Source organism: Phyllostomus hastatus, unplaced genomic scaffold (assembly GCF_019186645.2).
Source record: "Phyllostomus hastatus isolate PE091 unplaced genomic scaffold, TTU_PhHast_1.1 phas_scaffold_78, whole genome shotgun sequence".
NCBI classification, from domain to species: Eukaryota; Metazoa; Chordata; class Mammalia; order Chiroptera; family Phyllostomidae; genus Phyllostomus; species Phyllostomus hastatus.
Window position 1 is genome coordinate 19,217,630 of NW_025334041.1, and position 19,711 is coordinate 19,237,340.

General features: G+C 39.1%; 1 protein-coding gene across 1 annotated transcript in view; it reads right to left on the minus strand.

Annotated features, from left to right (window-relative positions):
* Positions 1-15,173, minus strand: part of AHR (aryl hydrocarbon receptor) — a 41,525-nt gene extending 26,352 nt beyond the window's left edge. The window contains exons 1-2 of the mRNA XM_045827536.1: positions 15,041-15,173; positions 3,969-4,156 (exon numbers count right to left, since the gene is read on the minus strand). Coding sequence (XP_045683492.1) covers positions 3,969-4,156; positions 15,041-15,105 — 253 coding nt within the window. The 5' untranslated portion in view covers positions 15,106-15,173. The remainder of the gene's footprint in view (positions 1-3,968; positions 4,157-15,040) is intronic.
* Between the last annotated feature and the right edge of the window lie 4,538 nt (positions 15,174-19,711).

The following is a 19,711-nucleotide window of genomic DNA, read 5'->3' on the forward strand; positions in this document are numbered from 1 at the left end:
TTTTCAGATCCCAAATTTCCTAATGGGGTGATTTATTAAACCCAGAGTCCTATTTGTACATCCCATCGACGCTGACAAAAATAAAAAATGTAACCAGACTGCCAGACTGCTGGGAAGCACAAAAGGAATATCCAGCAAAGAAAAGGTGCAGTGGCCCAGGAACAAGATGACGAACATAAAGCGATGGCAAAAGAGCCAAAAGAGAGGCTGGGGAACGTGACAGGCAGCGCTGACAGCACCGAGGAAGGATACAAATGACACTAGTCGGTTCGGAAGGGCGTCCAGGGCCTTGACATTTGAGTCCTTAAATACTCGCACACGATTCACTCTCTGATCCAGCCCATCAGAGACCCTGTAAAAAATTTCTAACTGCAACAATTCAATTAAAAAAATGATTTCTTGCATCTGGATATTTATAGAGCAAGAATAAAATAACCGATGTAACCAATAAGGGCAAATTGGCTATTAACAGATTATCTGGAAATAGTAAAAAACATCCTAAACCAAGCCCCAGAAATATATTTCTAAACACATCACCTAGAATATTCAGTACGAATTTTACACTGCCTTTCAGACATGTTAGTGAAATTAAGTTGATAAATATTTATTAAATGCCTACTATGTGGTAGGCATTGTTTTAAGAGGTTAAGATCTAGCAGCAAACACAATATTCTCAAGGGACTTCCATTCTAGTGAGAGAAGGGCAATCTATGGCATGTTTAAGTGCACCCCCCCCCAAAAAAAGCACTGTGTTATAAAACATGTTATAGTGGTTACTTCTTCTGCAGCATAAACATGGAGTACAAACTGGAAAACAATTCTGAGCTTTACTGTCTAGAGTATGTGCAGTTCAAGAGTTTTCAAGGATCAAACATTCGAAGTTTCCTTCAATTATTTCTTTAGTTGAAATCCAAACTAATTAACTAGCATATATTAAGTAGTATTTTATTTCCCTTGAAAATACTCCTTAAATGTTGCATTACAAATGTTTAATATGGGCCTTTTCAAAGGTTTTCATGCACTGTATGTCTGTTCCTGAAATAATAGACCTTGAATCGTCAGAGGGCAGAAATGTTTCTTCCCTGTTTCTTCTTTGTCAATTGAGAGCCTGCACAGTGTTGACAATAAACCACAATCCTGAGTTACAACATTTATTATAAAATACTTTTAATTTAATATTGTAGAGAAACTTCTTCTAACCTTAACATAATTGAAAAATAGCTAAGTCTTGTTCAAACCCTTCAAAGCTATATTTTAGAATGTCTTAATTAATTACATATGGCTAAATATTGGTGTTGTACTTAAAAACTTTTAAGTATTGCTTCAGCAGGACAGTCCTGGCTCCAAAGTTTAAGAAGATTCATCCAAGTTGGATTATTTAAACTTGCAATAAATAGATGTATTTTCTTGGAAAAATATCTATTGTTACAGTAAAACTTGAGTTTCCTTTCTAACAAGATTGTATGATTACTCGTTTATATTGTTCTTTCCGCAGGAATTCACACACCCCCTGTTTGCATCCTGTTATTCACTTAGAGCTTCCCTTCGCTTCGCTATACTGTTTCCCTAATAGTGGTTTGAGCATACAAAAATCCTAATCATTATCAGCCTCCTCCAAGTCTCCTCATTTCCATTTAGTATTTCTTCAAGTCAGAAGGATTGCCTTAAGATTTTTCACTCCCTCTGCTCTCTCAAAGACTGCATTCCCGTCCCGGACCACCGGTGGTCTGAACAAGACTTTAGCATCTTTTTTACTGATTACTCCCCTCACCTCCCACCCAACTCTTGTATCTGAACAACCTAAGAAATGGCTTAGGATACGCACTGAAACCCAAGCAAACACATTTATAGTCTTCCTAAAATTTTGTACATTTGGATTTGTCTTTCAGAAGGCAAATGTAAACAATGATTTAAAAAAGTAATTCAGGGTATAATCAAGGCCAAGTTATATCACTGTCTCAGACACTAGGGTGCTTGTTAAAAATACACATTCCTGGGTTCCACATAGAACTATGTAGAATCAGCATAAAAGGGGCATGCCTCAGAACGTGCATTTTTAACAAGCTCTTCAGGTGATTCTGATGCACACTGAAGTTCAAAAACCAGTAATGCAAAGGGCCTAAAATTCAAGATAATATAACTGATAGTGCAAATAAGGGATTAAGAGTCTACTGTCAAATGCGTCAAACCAGAATTAAAAAAAATACACAAACTCCTTAATGAAGAGCTAAGAAAATACTGTGCAACAAGAACTCCAGATACACTATGACACTCTTTGGAAACTCCTTTGCTTGAGATACTGAACAGGATGTACCTGTCTAATCATGAAAAAAATGTATGTAAGTTTATACACTAAATATACATACACATTAATGTGTGTATATATGCATGTATGGATGCATGCATACGCACAGCCTAGAAAGGCAGTAATTATGTTAGTATTAAATGGCACGCTGGCTACAAACTCACTAAGCAGCTTTGGTTCTACGCCACTACTTCTCAACAGGGAACAACCTATATTTTTTCTCTTCTAACACACAGTGTGATTTCTCATTATAGAGCAGGAGGAAATGAAAAGGCAAAATGACTCCCATCAACACATCTTTACTAGAATCAAGGAATAATGCCTCTCTGGCTTCTAGAGTGTGAACTCTAAGAGCAGAGAGCACATCTCACATGCCACGGAACCCTGGCCACAGGTCAAGCAGGAAGCACAGCAAGGGAATACACACTGGAGATCAGGACAACGTGCCACGGAGCTGGAAGTGGCCTTGGGTTACAGCCAACCACAGGGGCTCCTGGGCTTGCACTGCAGATCCAGCCGCACCACCCCGGTTTACGATGCCCTAGGTCTGGGAGGGGGCCGAAGGGCTGGCATTTCTCCCAGTTCCCAAGGGATGCTAGTGCTGCTTGTCTGCAGACGATACTTTGAGAACTGTGGATATTGGGAAAATTCTCAGGATTTTGCTAAATAGAAGGTTCCCAGAAAAGAGAAGTAATTGAGACATAGTCAGGAACACAATATAGGGAATCTGGAAACCTGGGTTCTAGTTTCAGCTCTATTATAAAATGGCTATATAGCTGATACACACACACACACACACACACACACACACACACCACACAAACATCACATAACTCATCTAGAAGATGGTCTGCTATAGATGAAAACTAAAAATTTAAAGACTTTTTATGCAAATCAGAGAAAATTTAAGTGTCTGCTATGAACCCCTGAAATCATTATCTTCAAATCAGTGTTTACTGCCCAGATCAGAACTGTTCTTCATGACTAGGAAATGCTGTATGATTAAAGGTAACAAATATCACCTAGCTCAAATCCCTAACTTTACAGCCGAGTAAAGTGAGGTTTGAGGATGCCATCTGGTTTGGTTTTTCAAATAGTTTGTCAGCAGCACAGTGCAGAATTAAATCCCACTGACTCCTATAGTGAAATGTCCTTTTCAGGGGAAAAGAAACTTTTAATTATATTTTCCTAGATAAACACAGAGGCAATACAAAGCAGAATTATACCTGACTATGACTTAATTAAATAAAATGACATATCTATATAAATAGACTGAAGGGAATCCATAATCATTAACATGTGTTTTACTCTTTCCATTTAAGAAAGAGAGAGAGACTCTTAAAAAGTGAATTAGAAAAGGAAGTGGAACTGGGAACTGGCATACTTATTAATTTGAGCATAAGTTCCAAGTACATAATTTTTCAAAGAATGACACCACATCATCATTTAATGGCAGCACCTGTTTGGTGAGTAAATCTGGAAAACTGACTTTTGGAAATACTAGATACTTGGCTTTGCTACTTAAGTTTTACTATATAGCAATAAACAAAACTTCTTCACAGATGGCAAATTTTTGCAGTTTTCAACACTGAAGCAGAAACATCCAAATTCAACACAAGTATTTTGTAAGTGATTACAGAAAAATCAAACCCTTTTGTCTTACCATCAAAGAAGCTCTTGGCTCTTAGGTAACTGACACTGAGCCTAAGAACGGAAAGTTTGTCCAGCTTATTAATAACATCTTGTGGGAAAGGCAGCAGGCTCGCCAAACGGTCCAACTCGGTGTTGAGTCGGTCTCTGTGTCGCTTGGAAGGATTCGACTTGATTCCTTCAGGCGGCACTGGCTTGACGCTGAAAAACAAACAAAATGCCATAAAATACTCTAAAATACATAAAGCAAATATTTCCACTGCCTTATATAGCACCTCTTCAGATATTTCTCATTAAGCAAACATCTGAAATCTACTTTAAGTTTACATAAATCCTTTCAAAATGCTCCTTTTACATCTTAATTATGCAAAACAGGGGGATGGGTAAAATTCTTTATAATATTTTATTAAAGGATCATGAACCTATCATAGGAAAATGCTGAGTATATCTCATATACTTTACACTTCATACACTTGTGGCACAGTGATTCCCAATTAACAAATCTGCTAGGACTTTTTCTCCTTTAAACACAACCATTGTGAGGGAAAGGGAAAAAAAGAAATCTGTAATAAATTACGTGAAAATCATGCTTTCTTTCAATCTTCCACAAGAAGCATCTTGGCATCATTTATGCTGCAGATAAATACGAGCAACCCTTAATAAAACACTTACATTCATCCTCCCAGCTTCCTGCACTGAACCCTTTCATCCTGGTCATGACAATCTGTCGAAGCCCCCTGCAACCTGCAGATGGTTATACCACCATCTGATGGGATCCTCCAATATTGAAAGAAGAAAACATTTGACTTTAGATGTTTCTATTTGTTGAATGACAAATACTAGAGATTAACTGTGATTATAGGAAAATTTTGCTTTTATGACTGCTCTTTATTAGCAGCATCCATAGTTTGTCCCTCAAGCAGAAAATTCAATGAAACCCAAGCATTTGGCATGATTTTCAACGGAGGAAAGAGACACTTATGGCGAGGAGCAGAGCCTGGGCTGAGCAATGAGAAGCTGGGCTACTGCACACAAAGGCCTTAGCCAGGAAGTCACAGCAGACATTCACTATGTAAGGTGAACTGACAGACCATCAGACATCCATGCGGAACGGAAATAGAGAAACTGGTAAAAAACAAAACAAAGTAATTTTTTGATCATGACTCTGCACCTTTCCACTTGACATAAAAATAAAGAATTATCCGGAATGTTCTTATAACAGACTTTTTTCCAGTTTCAACAGGAAAACAAAGGCATTTTTGACAATTCAAATGATAGTATTTTTAAAAAGCAGAAATTGGCTTTAGTGCTATCAATTTGATGTAATCAAAATATTCCTAAGTTGTTTTCCACTGTTATATCTGCAGAAATAATACTTTGTGCAAAAAATATGAAATTTTAATGTTTTTTACACTGTCCCTAACAAGTAATATCTTCAGAACGTGCCTATTTCTATTTTTTTCTGTTATAATGTATGCTGTTTCTACAAAAAAGATTACTAAATTGGTAAAATGGCACACATACAAGTGAGTAAAACTATCTCTAGACTGTTTGTATAATTGTATAATTAACAGAAATTGGTGACTGTTTCTCTATTTTCCCTTAATCATATTGCATTTATCAACAAATTCAAGTCACACCTAAATTACTACATTTCTCCAATTAATCAACTGAATTTCAACTTTTACCTGTAATGCATGTCTACTAACTCTCTACGGATCAATCACCTGTCAACACAAATATTTATTTGCACCTGTCATGTCCTGCACAATCCATGAAAACAGCTTCTCCTACACATTTGAAAAGTGTTACAGGAGCTAAGTACTGGGAGCAATTACTTGAAAAGAGATTTTTACAATTGGTAATATGAAATGAATCTTGAAATAGGAACAGGATTTCAGAAGGAAACGTGACTGAGAAATGGTGAACTGTGTTAGAATTCCCTGGTCTACAATGTGAAGCATGGGGTTCAAAGAGAGAAGGGGGAAGCTGGTTGGGACCACATTCTTTCAACCAGTATTGACCACCCACCATATGCCCAGCACAGAACACTCAGCAGTGAGCAAAACACACTAAAACTATTGTTCTCGCAAAGCTCCTTTCCAGTGGGAGGATATGTATATACTTAAACATGTAATTTTCGGGCTGGAAAAACAAACAAAGCCAGGTGAGGAGCGAAGCAGTGACAGGGTGCTGGTTCTGACAGCCAGGGAAGGCCTCTGATGCGATGTTTCTGCACAGACATGAACAGAACCAAGGAGGAGCCGTGTGGGTGTCTGATGACAGACAAGTTCAAGGCAGAGGCCGCAGCCACTTTCCTCACAGAAGTGATACGAAATTGGACTTGGGATCTGGGGATCATCTTAAGCTTCCAGCTGTGATTTACATGGCCGGTGTGGTGTTTTTACTAAGCTGGCTCTGGAGATGGCGAGGACAGAATGCAGGGCAGATCTCAGGGAGGCTAGCACTTCTTTCTCAAATACCAACCCAGCTCCATCCTCTGATTCAAAGCTTTCAGCAGCTCTGCATGGCCTGCATTCCTTGGCTTAGAACACAAAGTGCATTTTGGTCTTTCTAAGGCCCCTAACTATTCTTTTGCCCTCATGGTTTCCAGCCAAAGTGTTCCTTGTCCATTATATTCCAGAGCTAAGAAATTACAGTTACCAACATGTACTTTGGTGCTTTCATATATGCTACTCACCTGCTCTGTGTCACCAGCTTCAAAGCCCTACTCAAATAAATCACTTTTGTAAAGTCTTCCCTGGCCTACTCACAATGGATTCCTCCTGTACTACTTTCTGTACCTTACACATCTTATGCAAATGCCTTACACAACCATTCCATTAAGGAATATTCTGTGCACATACCGTTTCCCATAAATTAAAAATGAAATCCAGCCCTGCAGTCTTGGCAGCTTTCCAGTAAAGATTATAAAATACTGGGGAGAAAACAGTAAAACAAAATTGAAGACAAGCTGATATGGCACAGGGAGAAACAGCAACAGTACAAGAATCAGACTTACACCTATTCCTCCAAGTAGTATTGCTGCCTATCTTGGGCTGGCTCTTTGCAGCAGTCAACCCTGCACTCCATGAGACTGCCTCCTTACCCACTGCAAACCTGTCCACTGCTCCAACACATTATTATGCCCATGACGGAATATTTACCATCAGTTTAAATTTCCTAAGTCATGCGCTATGTAACCTATATTGCATATACTTGTTTATTGCTCTTATTACTATAAAACCTTAATCATTTCTGCATCCCCACTGCTCTGCATAGTACTTGACACAGAGTGGACTCTCAATTAATGTTTGCTGATCAGAAATGTCTAGGGAAGAAATGACAAGAGCCTGACCAAAGGCAGTAGTGGTAGGGACAGTAAGGACAGACTAGCTTGAGATAACTGAACACGGCACTTTATGCCTATCACGAAGCTGAGCACCAGACTCAGGTGTTCACTGAATTAAACTCACCTGGTCACCAACTAGGTACTGGAAGTAAGAGAGGCGAAAACGTTGAGTAAGGAAAGGTTGCAACTGACTAGTTTGTAGCTTAGGGTAACAACTCTGTTTCTCAATGCAAGGTACAGTTGAGGAAGAGGCATGGGCAAAGATGACAGAGGAAGAATAAGATGGAAAGGAAAAGAAACAGGGTAGCTATTTTGGAGATTATAGAACAAAGTTAATGCACAGAGGAATTAAATAAATTCAAGATTAAGAAGTACCCACTGGGCTTGGCATTTCAAATCCAATGGTGTCAAAACTAAAGTAACAGCTTTGACACACTTTTCCCTTGATTTTGTGAGAAATAATTGGAACTATTTTGTGAAAATATTTCACATTTAATCATATACATTGAAGATGTACAGATTAATTAAAAATAGTAATCGCACATCAATTACACCTGACTTGGGTTATGCCAGCACTTTGACTTTTGATTTGTCTTTAAATCTATGCCAAAATATTATACTTGCAAGCATTTATTTAAATAAACATAAATAAATGTCCCAGTTAAGATTGGACTTGGGACATCTGCAGTTCAGAAGTCTGCTCAAATAGACTGTAAGATGTTGATCAGGCAAAGAAAAAATTTATTAGTTTTTAAACCTTAACCTCAAAAATCTTGTCCCAGCCTGTAACCAGACTGTTGGGAAATCAAGACTCCAGCTGACTGCGTGCCATGCTTCTGCTTCAGGAGCCCCGCACCCTCTAAGTGCTGGTGGGAACAGGCCCAGCGGCTGCCCGGGGCCAGTCTGAATGTTATCTTCACGGCCTTGATCTTTCTCACCCCAATCTGAAGTGTCTGTTAGGCTCCTCACTTGTGCTCAGTATTTGAGACAAGGTTGAAAACTTTAGACACCCACTTTAAGTTACTGTATCTGTATTTATATTTTTATATGGCATTTACCATAAAATCTCAAATGACACGCAAACATATAGTTTCAGTTATCCTATTAGAATAAAGGGAGATTTTCTTTGTATTTTTTTAAAGATTTTATTTATTTATTTTTAGAGAGAGGGGAAGGGAGGGAGAAAGAGAGGGAGAGAGAGGCAGAAACGTCAATGCGTGGTTGACTCCCGCGCACCCCCAGTTGGGGACCTGGCCTGCAAACCACCATGTGCCCTGACTGGGAACTGTACTTGAATAATAAAAAAATAAAATAAAATGACGGCCAAAAAAGGAAAAAATAAAAAGGACATTAACACAAAAATTGATGAAATCCAAATAAAGTCTATCATTTCATAAAAAAAAAGAGTAAAGTGACATTTTCTAACAAGAGATTACCTATCACAGCACAGAGTTTGCTTTATCAGCTTTTACATCTGGGTGATTTAATCCACTCTCACTGCTTCAGGCTACTTACCAATAAGTTGTTTATCTTTATTTCCAGGCCCTACACCTAAATGTCCTCTCTTCTCATTCTGTTTCCCAGAACTTAGGCTCTCTCCTGCTCTGCATGTACCGTGATACTGCTCTCTAACCAAAGGCCAGGAACCCTCCCAGCTTTTAAACCCACCTGTTCTTCAGTGCCTCCCCATGGTTTCAGTGCATACCTATTAACCTCTGAATGTAAATGGTGAATATTTAGTCATAAATTACATGCTTAATATAATACTGCAAAGGTTATCTCTGGCTCAAATAACATTAAATTTCATTGGTAGATTTAATACAGCTGGATATTTCACTTCCTCATGTGAGGGAGAAAAACATTTGCAAAAACTTCTGAGAATCCTGGCTGGATGTCACTTGCAATGAGTCAGAATTCTGTGGCCACTCTCTTGCTGCTGGCTCTCGAGTTACGATGGGCTAGTCCCTTTCCCCTATTTTTTTTAACCTAAGGAGAGGCGATGAGGTACGAACAGCACATAGTCTCTAGCACCAACTTTAACACTGAAAACCGGGAACATGAAATATGCCCTAGAAATCACTGTTACTTCCATAATTCTTAAACAAGTCATTAAGAATGTTCCTCTTGTATTAATATACTTTTTTTTTTAGTATTTCCATTTAAACCCACATAAAAAGTACCTACTATATCAAAATCACTAAAACATGAGCAGAAATGTCTAGTGGTCAATTATTAAAAGAGTCGCTAGCTCTCCAATACCTACTATGTGCACCAATACCTACTATGGTACTAGAAAGCTCTGGTAGAGGCAAACACAAAGGAGAGGCCTATTTTTAAGTAGCTTATCTTTTGTACTAGGAGGAGATATATTCCGTAACTAGACAAACTCAGGCATCATGTATGGCTCAATAGCACTACAAAAGTGATGCTCGGGTAGAGTAAGGAGGGCAGGTTTCATGGAGATGCGGCGTCTAACTTAAAGACAGCTAAGTCACTTCTGATCTCATGATGTCAGAGTACATAGCTTTCTGCAAGGACCCTTCTCTTTTAGAAAATCAAGCCAAACAAGGAAAAACAAGACAAAGAAACACAAAGTGTGTCTCCATTAAACTTAAGAGACGGCCAAACCCAGATGCAAATAACTATGAGGATGAAAAATAGGTAGAAAAGAAATCAATGAAAACACAAAAGAGGAAGGCAAGTGGAATCATAGTGTATTACTTAGAACAGTAAACAATGCTTATCATTTAAAAAATTATGAAACAGTGAAACTGGATTTAACTTAAAATTGTGATAACATTATATTGGAAGGATTAAGAAAGGTAGAGAGATGAAATAGCACTAATCTTAATTATCACAATAAACATCAATAGATCACACCTAACATGCTAAACTGAAGAAAGCATATACATATTACTGAATTTTTCAATATGCATGTATTATTTAATAGGAATATTTTTAAAACAATCAAAAAACAACAAAGGAGCAACATGAAAATGACTAAAAATATGACAAAACAAACCAACATGTAAAGGACATCTCAAGTAGAAAAATCTTCAAACACCTCACTACTACTCCCTGCCACACACAATCCCAATCACCTACCCCACCATTTTTATCTATGAAAGTCAATTGTCAAAATTAATGTTCTTAAGCAAAATACAAGGACACACTACCAACAGGAATATAAACTTTCTGCAGAGCAATTTGACGCTACATCTCAGAGCATAATGTTTTGCTCAACCTTAAAAGTATAATTTTTTCCTAATAAGAATTTGCATAGAAATTCATATATCTCAAAGGTAGTCTCTGAAAAACTAGTTAAAATATTTAAAGGTTGGAAAAAAACAAAACTCTCCCCCCCCAAAAAAAAGAAAAGTAGTTAAATTATGGAACATTAAAAGAACAGAGTGCCATGCAGCCATTAAAAGCAATGTTTTAAAGGAGGGGAGGGGGGAGCAAATCAATAAGACAGGAGGAATAAGAGACTTTTCAGGAAAGGGTATGAAGGCAAATATGGGTTCAAGTATGGAAATTGTGTACGGGAAATAGTAAATAACTTAAAATAGTAAATAACTAAAGTTATTCATAAAGTTATTCATAACTTTCATAAAGTTAACTATTTGAGCTCAGTGAACAGGAAGGAAATACCTAGGACATGGATGCACCCTATGTGCTGCTGAACTTAATCACCTGGGTAGTATTGTGAAGTTGGTAAAAACGTAAGTTTTGGGATCCAATTCAGTGTTTCCATTTCCTGCCTGACAATTTTGAATCTGAACCTCAGGTCTTTGCCTATGAAACTGAAAAATTACCTTTTCACAGTACTATTATAAACTGAAAAAAAAATGTATATGAAGCCCAGTACACATTTATACCATAGTAAGTACTAATGAACAGAAGTTTTTCTGTTACATTAAATCACTATATAGGAAAAAAAAACAACAATTTTACAGAAGGGTGCAAGAAAGTACTGTTTTTAAAGATTTTGTATGATACTTATTTCTAAGTCTTATTTACATCAATAAGCACACACTGTGTAAGTTTATTCACCAGTGAAGTAGCACATTTCTGCCATGCCCAGAATTGAGAAGACAATCATACACTGCCTCTTACTGTTTTACAAAAGAACTGATTGTTCTGAGACAATGTAATCTAGAATTATTTAAAGAATAGAATTTATGTTTCTGTTCCATGTATATCTTTAGCAGTCTTTACAGTTTATAAAATGCCTTTGTTCTGCTCATTTTAGTTGTGAGAGTGGCATTTTAGTTGTAGGTGTTGACTGTCCTGCTATGTTCGTCAAGAATTTGCCCAGATCTACAAAAACAAGAAAACCTTACCTTTTCTTGTTTCAAGAAAAACTAGAAATCAAGAAAACTAGACCTTATCTTTTAGTTTAGACATAGTACTCTTTCCACTTGTATGTTTCCTCTTTTTTGCCATTTTTAATAAGTTACCAATAACTAAACATTTTCACTTACTCATTTCATAGTTTCAATATGTAAGAGCCTCCACAGTCACTGTGTACAAGTTACCTAAATAAAGTTATTTGGTGTAGAAATAATTATGTAACTGAAAAAAATTATCCTTTTATTTTACAGGCTATTTGCAAAATGGTATGATACTACATTTACATGAAACATTTTCAGGAAAACACGGCCTACTTTTATTCTACTAAGTAGGTTTTATATAATGAGGTTCCTGAGATTTAAATAGAATGAAGAGCAACTTAGCAAAAGTAGTAAGAACAATGCTTTTATACTATATGAACATTGTGAGTATTTTCACAAAGTGAAAAGAATCGGCTAAGGCTCACAAGTTATTTCCGGTCCTGACACCTGACGGCTGGCTCAGTCACTGCTGCTGACAGCACTTTTAAGGGTAGGAGTCATTTATCAGCACCTACTGTTTGCCAACAGCCCGTACTAGAAATACGGTCAATGAAATACCACTAACTCTCTATTAATAAAACTTCTAAAATATATCCAAAATTATTATCAGTAGAGATAAAAACAGAGTCTACTTAATTCAATGGCACGCTTTTCACCTATCTTCACAAGACAACATAATTCTACAAATTGACAAAAATGCCAATATCTCCTAATAAAACAAAACAAGAACAAGATTTAAATAAAAATTTTTTTTGTTTGTTTAAGCAGAGTTGTTAAGTATGGAACAACATTTTAAGGAAAGTTACAGCACAATCTATGCCTGTGGTTCTGAGGAAAAGGTTGTCCTGAAGGTAGGAAGGAACGCGGATCCCATGCAAGGTGGCTCCGGATCCTTTAATTTCCTAACTTCCATTCCTCAGAAAGGAAGGAAACAGTTACTGAGCATCTACTATCTACAACATAACTTCAATGGGAGTAAAATGAACACATTTACAATGTGTTTCTTAGAAATAAAGATAATTTTCAATGTTAGACTTGCCACTAGAGGGAGTTTATCTTGCTTAACTAATTCAATTGAAGGTTGGGAAGAGGTTCAGATTGAAATTCTGTCATACTTGATTCCAAAACTTTACAGAACTGCATATATAAATGGGCAACTTATCAACAGTCTTATACTTATGTTACACCACATTTTCTCTTTAAGTAAAATAAAATGGCTTTCACTCAAAGGATCAATGTTAAATCGCAATAGCATTTTCAGCTCAAACAAGATGTATTTTTCTGACATTGTTGGCATATATCAGACCTCAGCTACAAAGGGTACTTTAACTTAAAAAAAATCCATATTAAACTTAATGTTAAGTTTAATGGCTACATTCCTAAAATGAACTTTGATTAACTGCATTAAAAAGCTAATTTTTCAATCCAGTAAAAATAATTTATAAATAATTTCATGTGATTCTGTAAATGCTAGCCAGCACTAGGCTTTTCTTATGGAGCAATATAGTGATATTTTAAGGCATTTATGAGACTAGAAGCAATGCAAGGTGCTCAAAAAAGAGCTGAAAAACATCTATGCTAACTAAATAAAATAAAATAAGGGTAATGTGAAAATGCCTTAGCAACAGTGTATCACAAGGAATTAATAAGTATGTTAAAATATTAAGATAAAATAAAAAGCACATCTTACATAAATAAAGAGAAAATGCAATACATTTAAAAGGCAGATCTTTAATAAAATGCTAAAGCCCAAAATGTTAAACTTTTTAATATATACAAAAATAAGGCACTTGACTTTTTTTTTTAAAGTCATCTAGGTTGTTATGTAACACATTGACAGAAACTCAGTAACTTAAAAATCCATTAGGGAGATCTTCAAATTTTATGACTATACACGTAAAACCCATGACACCTGTATTATAAGTCACCCTAAATGTACAATAAATACATAAAACAGGCATTTGGGATGCCTCTCAATTTTACCCATCAAGAACAAATTCAAACTAGACAAATATATTCTAATATCAAAAAATCACTCTACAAAATGCAAGTTTGCAAATCAATGTCACAGAACTGCCACAACAGAAAATGCTATTTTGGCAGTATTCCTAATGTCAGCCACCCTGCAGGATAATACTTCCAAATTTTAATCAGTCTATTTATACAGAGATAAATAGCTTCGGTTAATGCCAAGTCTAGATCTGAAGAACTATGATTTTCAAATTGAAATTCTAAAAGGAAATTAAAACTCCAGAATAATGAGATTTTAAAAGTAGTTTGTGGTTTTAAATATAAATGCTGTTTGTGACCGAAATTAAGTTTTAGGCAGAATGCATACTTCTGATTGGCTCTGAATGAACATTTAATGTGCTCTTAAAACTCTTTATGAAAATGTGAATTAACTCAGAGATAAGTTGTAAATAAACACGTGAATACAGCTGACTCACAAAAGTAAATCTGTCTCAAACACGAATTTGTTTTTCTGAAAAAAATCATTTTAAAGTTATTTGCCATTTCATGCAAATATCCCACCAAAACAAACAAGAAAATCTGTAATCACTCCATTAGCATTGACAAAACTTTGGAGTAGGGGAAAAAGGGAACTAGAGAAAGGTACCAAGAATGAAAATGTCTATTTCACTTATTCCCAGTTTCAAATCTGTTACTTTACAGACCCTAAAACCACCGCAAAAGTGCTAAGCTCCCTAATTAAGACAGCTCAAAAAACAAATCCCCCACCGTACCTTGCGCACTACATACACTCATACCTGCGGCCATCTCTATACATTTTACCGATAGGGTCACTTAGAACACTACAAAATTGCTTCCAAATAAGTAAATAAGAGCACAACAAAAAGCCAGTTGCACCAGACCAAAAAATACCTTCAGAGGCACTCAGCCCCTCTTCCTCAGGTGGCGCATGTTTAGCTCTTTGGAACACTTCGCCCTGCCAGGAAAGAGAATTTGGACCGTCCTCCAACCAAACCTAAGAGGATATTAAGAGTGGAAGGGGATTTCAAGACGGGCTTAGGTTATCTAAGCCACCAGCCCCACAGGCACACCGGGGTTGTCAACAAATTAGGACCACAGAAAACAGCTGCAAGTGGGTGGGGGTGTGAGACCGTGCGTGTGGGCTGGGTGACAACTTTTAAAATGCAATGATTAAAAATTGAAAAATCCAAGGCTTGATTGTCTCGACCCGGCCCCGAATTTCGATTCCACTGTGTTGGGAATGGACCTAATCACCACACCGCGAGCAATTGGGGACGCGGTGGGAACTCCTCCCGTACCCGCGTGCCTGAGCGCCCAGCCCCCGCGCCGAAGACTCGGGACACTCACGTTTTCTGCACGGGTTTCCGCCGCTTGCGACTTGCGTAGGTGATGTTGGCACTGCTGCCGTTCATGGTGCCCAGCCGCCGGCGCCTCCTTCCCAAGCGCAGGCACCGTCCGCCCGGTCTCCGGGACTCGTCTGCTGCTGGAACGACGGTGGCGGCAGCAGGCGCAGGATTTCACGAAGCTGCTGCGCTCGCTCCACCTGCGTCCTCCCGGGTGGTGGGCAGACGCCGGGACCTCTGACTCTCGGCTCCCAAAGCCCCGCGATTCCAGGTGCGCTGCCGGGTCCTGGCGCCGAAGGGGGTGGGAGGTGGGCGGTGACCGGCGGAGACCGTGAGCGAGGCGTGGTTGCAGGTGCGGTCCACCCCGGCGGAGACGGCGCGGCGCGGCGCGGCCCACAGGTGAGGCGGCCAGGGAGGAGGAGCCTGAGCTGCCCGTTTGGAAGCCCGGCCTGGGTCCCTCCCGGTGGTGCCGCGCCCCGTGACGGCCGCCGCGGCCCCTTGGGAAAGGGAGGCGCCGCTGGACGACTCCTGGTGCTTCCCCAATCCTGGGTGCTTCCCGCCCGTGCAGCTCGGGCTCTGGCCGCCACTACCGGTGCCACCTGCTTCCGCTGGGCTACGTAGCTATCCCTAGTCCGAGCTGGTGGTCCAGGTGACGTTCCCGGACCAAGCGTCAAATGGACCCTCCCGGCGATGACCCGCGCCGCCGCGCGCACCCGCTGAATTGCCAAAGCACTCAGACCGTCTCTGGCCCCGCCCTGTCCCTATAGCTCCGCCCCTTTCTACTTGGGCCCGCCCCCATCAGCTCCCTTGAGGGCCCCGCCTTCCTGGCACGTGATGACGAAAGACGTAAAGACGCCTCGCAGTAACCATCTTCTTGAGGTCAAGGGGTGGATTCTGTAGCCACAGTTCCAGCCCTTAAAGAGGTGCGACAACAAATTATATGTAGCCAAACTCTTCGTAGCTAGACTATCTAAAGGACAGACATGCTAAACAGGGAGCTTAACTTCACTTATCTGAGAGACAGTGACTCACCTTTCGGCTAAAAATTACTGTGAGCTGGCCGGTAACCAGCGCGACTCCACACTTTCCTAGAGGGGAAGGCTTCAGACAGCCACATCAGAGTAGGAATTTAAAAGCTAGGAGGTTCCTTGGCTTTTTTTTTTTTTGGTCTTTGTACTAGATAATATCTTTTCCCCAACCAGAATAACTATTGCTATTCTATAGTCAGATTTCAATTAGATGGAAAGGAAGGAAGCAGGAGATGTTTGTGGCTAATAAATAGTCTGGTACGGCCCAACGGGAGGAACTGGAAGTGACATTCAGGAATTTTAGGATCAAATCATAAAGCCTTGATAAAGGGTCTAGATTTTATTTTGTAGGCAACGAAAGCCCTTTAACGATATTTAGCAGGAAAGTGACATTCTGGTGTTTTGGAAAGGTTACGTGGAAGAAAGTGCAAACTAGATAACAGGGTATCAAGGCTGGTTGAAGAGAGCGTGGTTAGGATTGAAATAACTCCGGTGTAAGTCCGGGGAAGTGGCGGTAGGATGGACAATAGGCAAAATATAGACGATATAAAAGAATAAGGAAATAGAGGAAGAGAGAAATCTTAAATATCTCCAAAATTTCTGACTCAGTGCTCTTAAACACGAGAGTGAGCACAGAGGAGTCTGTTTGTCAGGAGCAGAAGGGCAAACAGGTTAGGATACATGGAGGACAGCTCCCACCATATCCATTCCTCTTTTTTTCATTGCTCTTAGGGAAATGGAAGGGAGACAGAGAAACAGTGATGCGAGAGAAGCATGACTGATCGCCTCCCGGATGTACCCGATGCACCCAGACGGGGATCAAACCTGCAACCGAGGCGTGTGTCCCCACCGGGATGGAAGCGGGATGGAACCCGCAGCCTTCTGGTTATGGGCGACACTCCAGCGGAGCCGCACCAGCAAGGGCCCATTTCTAAATTTTAAAATGCCTTGAAGCCATTTCCACCGAGTAAATTGTTACCTCAAATTCAGTTCATCAATAACTTAAAGTTATCATTTTCCTTAGCTGAAACTTTTTCATTGGCTCTGCCATTCTCCAGATCAACCTGTGAATCCTCTTCAACTCTCCTTGCCATTTGTATCTAAATATTCTAGCAAATACTGTTTTGTTCTTCGCAATGTTCATAATCCATCCCCCTCCACCTTATTTTTAAATAATATCAGAGAGCCTGTCCAGCTAAATGCCATACCATTAGGGGTTCCCCAACTGATATTTTCTCCTCTACACATTAATTAAATCAAGAGATATTTGGGGAGGTAACTCCAATGAGCCGGTACAAGCAACGTCCCTATTGGGGGAAGGATCCAAGCAGGTATGAGGGACTACAGCCAGTTAGTTCAGTACGCTCAGGGGAGAAAGGCACAAAGGGTCAAATTTGTGTTTCAGAAATAACACCGTATCTGGGTGTAGGGCAAATTAAAAAGGCAGGAGCAGAGTGGAATGGATGGAGTACTCCTTAGGAAGTCATCTGCAGTAGCCCAGCCAAGAGATGGCAATTATTGTGGAGGGGGTTGTGGAGAGGAAGAAAATGGAATAGATGCAAAGATATTTGGTAGGTATTGGAAGATGGAGTGGATATATGAGAGTGAGGAAAGAAGATGAGGCAAAACCATAAGAGTTGTATGGATTGTATCTGGCTATATGGTAATGGCATGTAATGGTGGGAGATTCTTAACTTGGCTTTGGATTTCTTTGGCTCGAGGTATATTTGAGACATCTAATAGAAGATGTCAATAAGCCATAAGATATTTGGGTTTGTATCTCAAAGAAGATATATAAACTGGAGACAAATTCAGGAGTCATTTGCATTTAGGTGGCCAGAGCATGGAGGTTACAGGGTGTGAATGTATACTAGAAAGAAAGGACAGGGTCCTGAAGAACTTTAATATGTAATATCTAATAGCTGGATAGGAGATGGAGGTCCTGCAAAACTGACTGAGGAAAGAGTTGCTAGAATGCTAAGAGGGGAACAAAGGGATTATCTGTCACAGACCACAAGGTAGAGAAATGCTAGGAGTGGTTAACAAATACTGTTCAAATAAAATGAGCACTGAAAATGTCTTTTCTGACTTCTCAACATGGGGTCATTGGTGACTTTTGTGAACACAATGTTGGTGGACTAATGGACCTGCAATTCAGATTGGAGAAGAAATGACATTGGCAAACACATTTTATTTTGTTTTGTTTTGAAGTTTGGCTGTGAAAGAGAGAAACCTAGGATGGTAGCTAGGGGGCGTAAAGAGTTAACTTGCTTGTTTGTTTGTTTTGTTTCTTAAGGGATAATGGTTAAGCAGTTGAGAGAGATTGAGATTGGCTGCAGGTGAGAAAGAAAAGGACCTGTAAAGGAACCATGGATGTGAAAAAACAGGAAGCAATAGGTGCCAAAGCACAAACAGGGGATTAGGATTATAGTAGATTACAGAATAGCAGAAATAGCTCATCTACTGCCTTGCTCCTTCAGAGTTCCACAGCTTCTCATACGTGTTATAAAGATCTCTCAGTGCCCTTACTGAGTCAAGCGTTAGTAAGCCCTCCCAGATGATTCAAATGTACATGAAGTTTGAGCAGCACTGCCCGTCAAAGCTGGAGAAAAGGAGGGAGGTGGGTGAAATGGAGCAGGCTGCAGGTACTGTAGGGTCAGAAAGATGAAGGAAATGTGATAAGGGTATTACAGCATGAGCTACAAAGAAACAGGAGTGTTTTGTGGTTGATGGTTTTGTTTTATATTTCAACTTTACAAGACTACAGAGTAAAAGTCACCTGGGAAGTGGCAACGGGGAACTGGGTGGACATAACCCAGATCCTCGATGTGTGATGAGGGAAAATAATTAGGCATCGTTTTGGAGAATTTCCCAAATGCTAGGAAAATGAGAGCCTCAGAGACAGCCAGCTCTCAGTTTAGGGCAAAAAAATAGAGCAACTGCCTAACAAAGGCAGTGCATGCAGAGCAGTTTGTCGTTTACGGATTAGCAATTCCAGGGCCATAGATTCAACCATCTCTATTTTCCCTTCTCTTTCATGTCTTCATCTCTGTATTCACATCCATAGCCATTCTATCTAAAAGGTATATAAAGTGTGAACAAATAATTTCCTTCTAACATAGAAACTGTAGGTGTGAAAAATGCATGTCAAAGCATAATTTATTGGCTCTGTACTTTAAACTTCCTTTTCAGAAAAGGATACACTAAATGTACTGAATCCCAGGAGCTGACCTTACAGGGATTTGGTACAATCCCTTTCTATCTTGCTTTGTCCTACTTCCATATCCTTATTTTCTGTTTGACTTTATGGTTATTTTCATTACTCAGGAGCCATATCCTGCTTAGTTTTAGTCGAGACTTAGTTATGTAATGGATCTTTGGATAGCCCAGATAAAAACAGAATATCGATAATATTTTTAAAATTCATTTTATTTTAATAGCAATACCATAAAGTTCCCGTAACATTTTTGCTTACTATGTCAATAAAATCATTCTTTCTAGTATAATGTCATTTAAGAGAAAAAAAGAGAAAAAAGAATGAGTTGTCACTTTCTGGAAACTATTGCTCTCTACTCCTAATATCACCATTATAGAGCATGGGTTGCAAAGTGTGACTTGTGGTCACTGCTAAGGATTTAAGTTTTCTA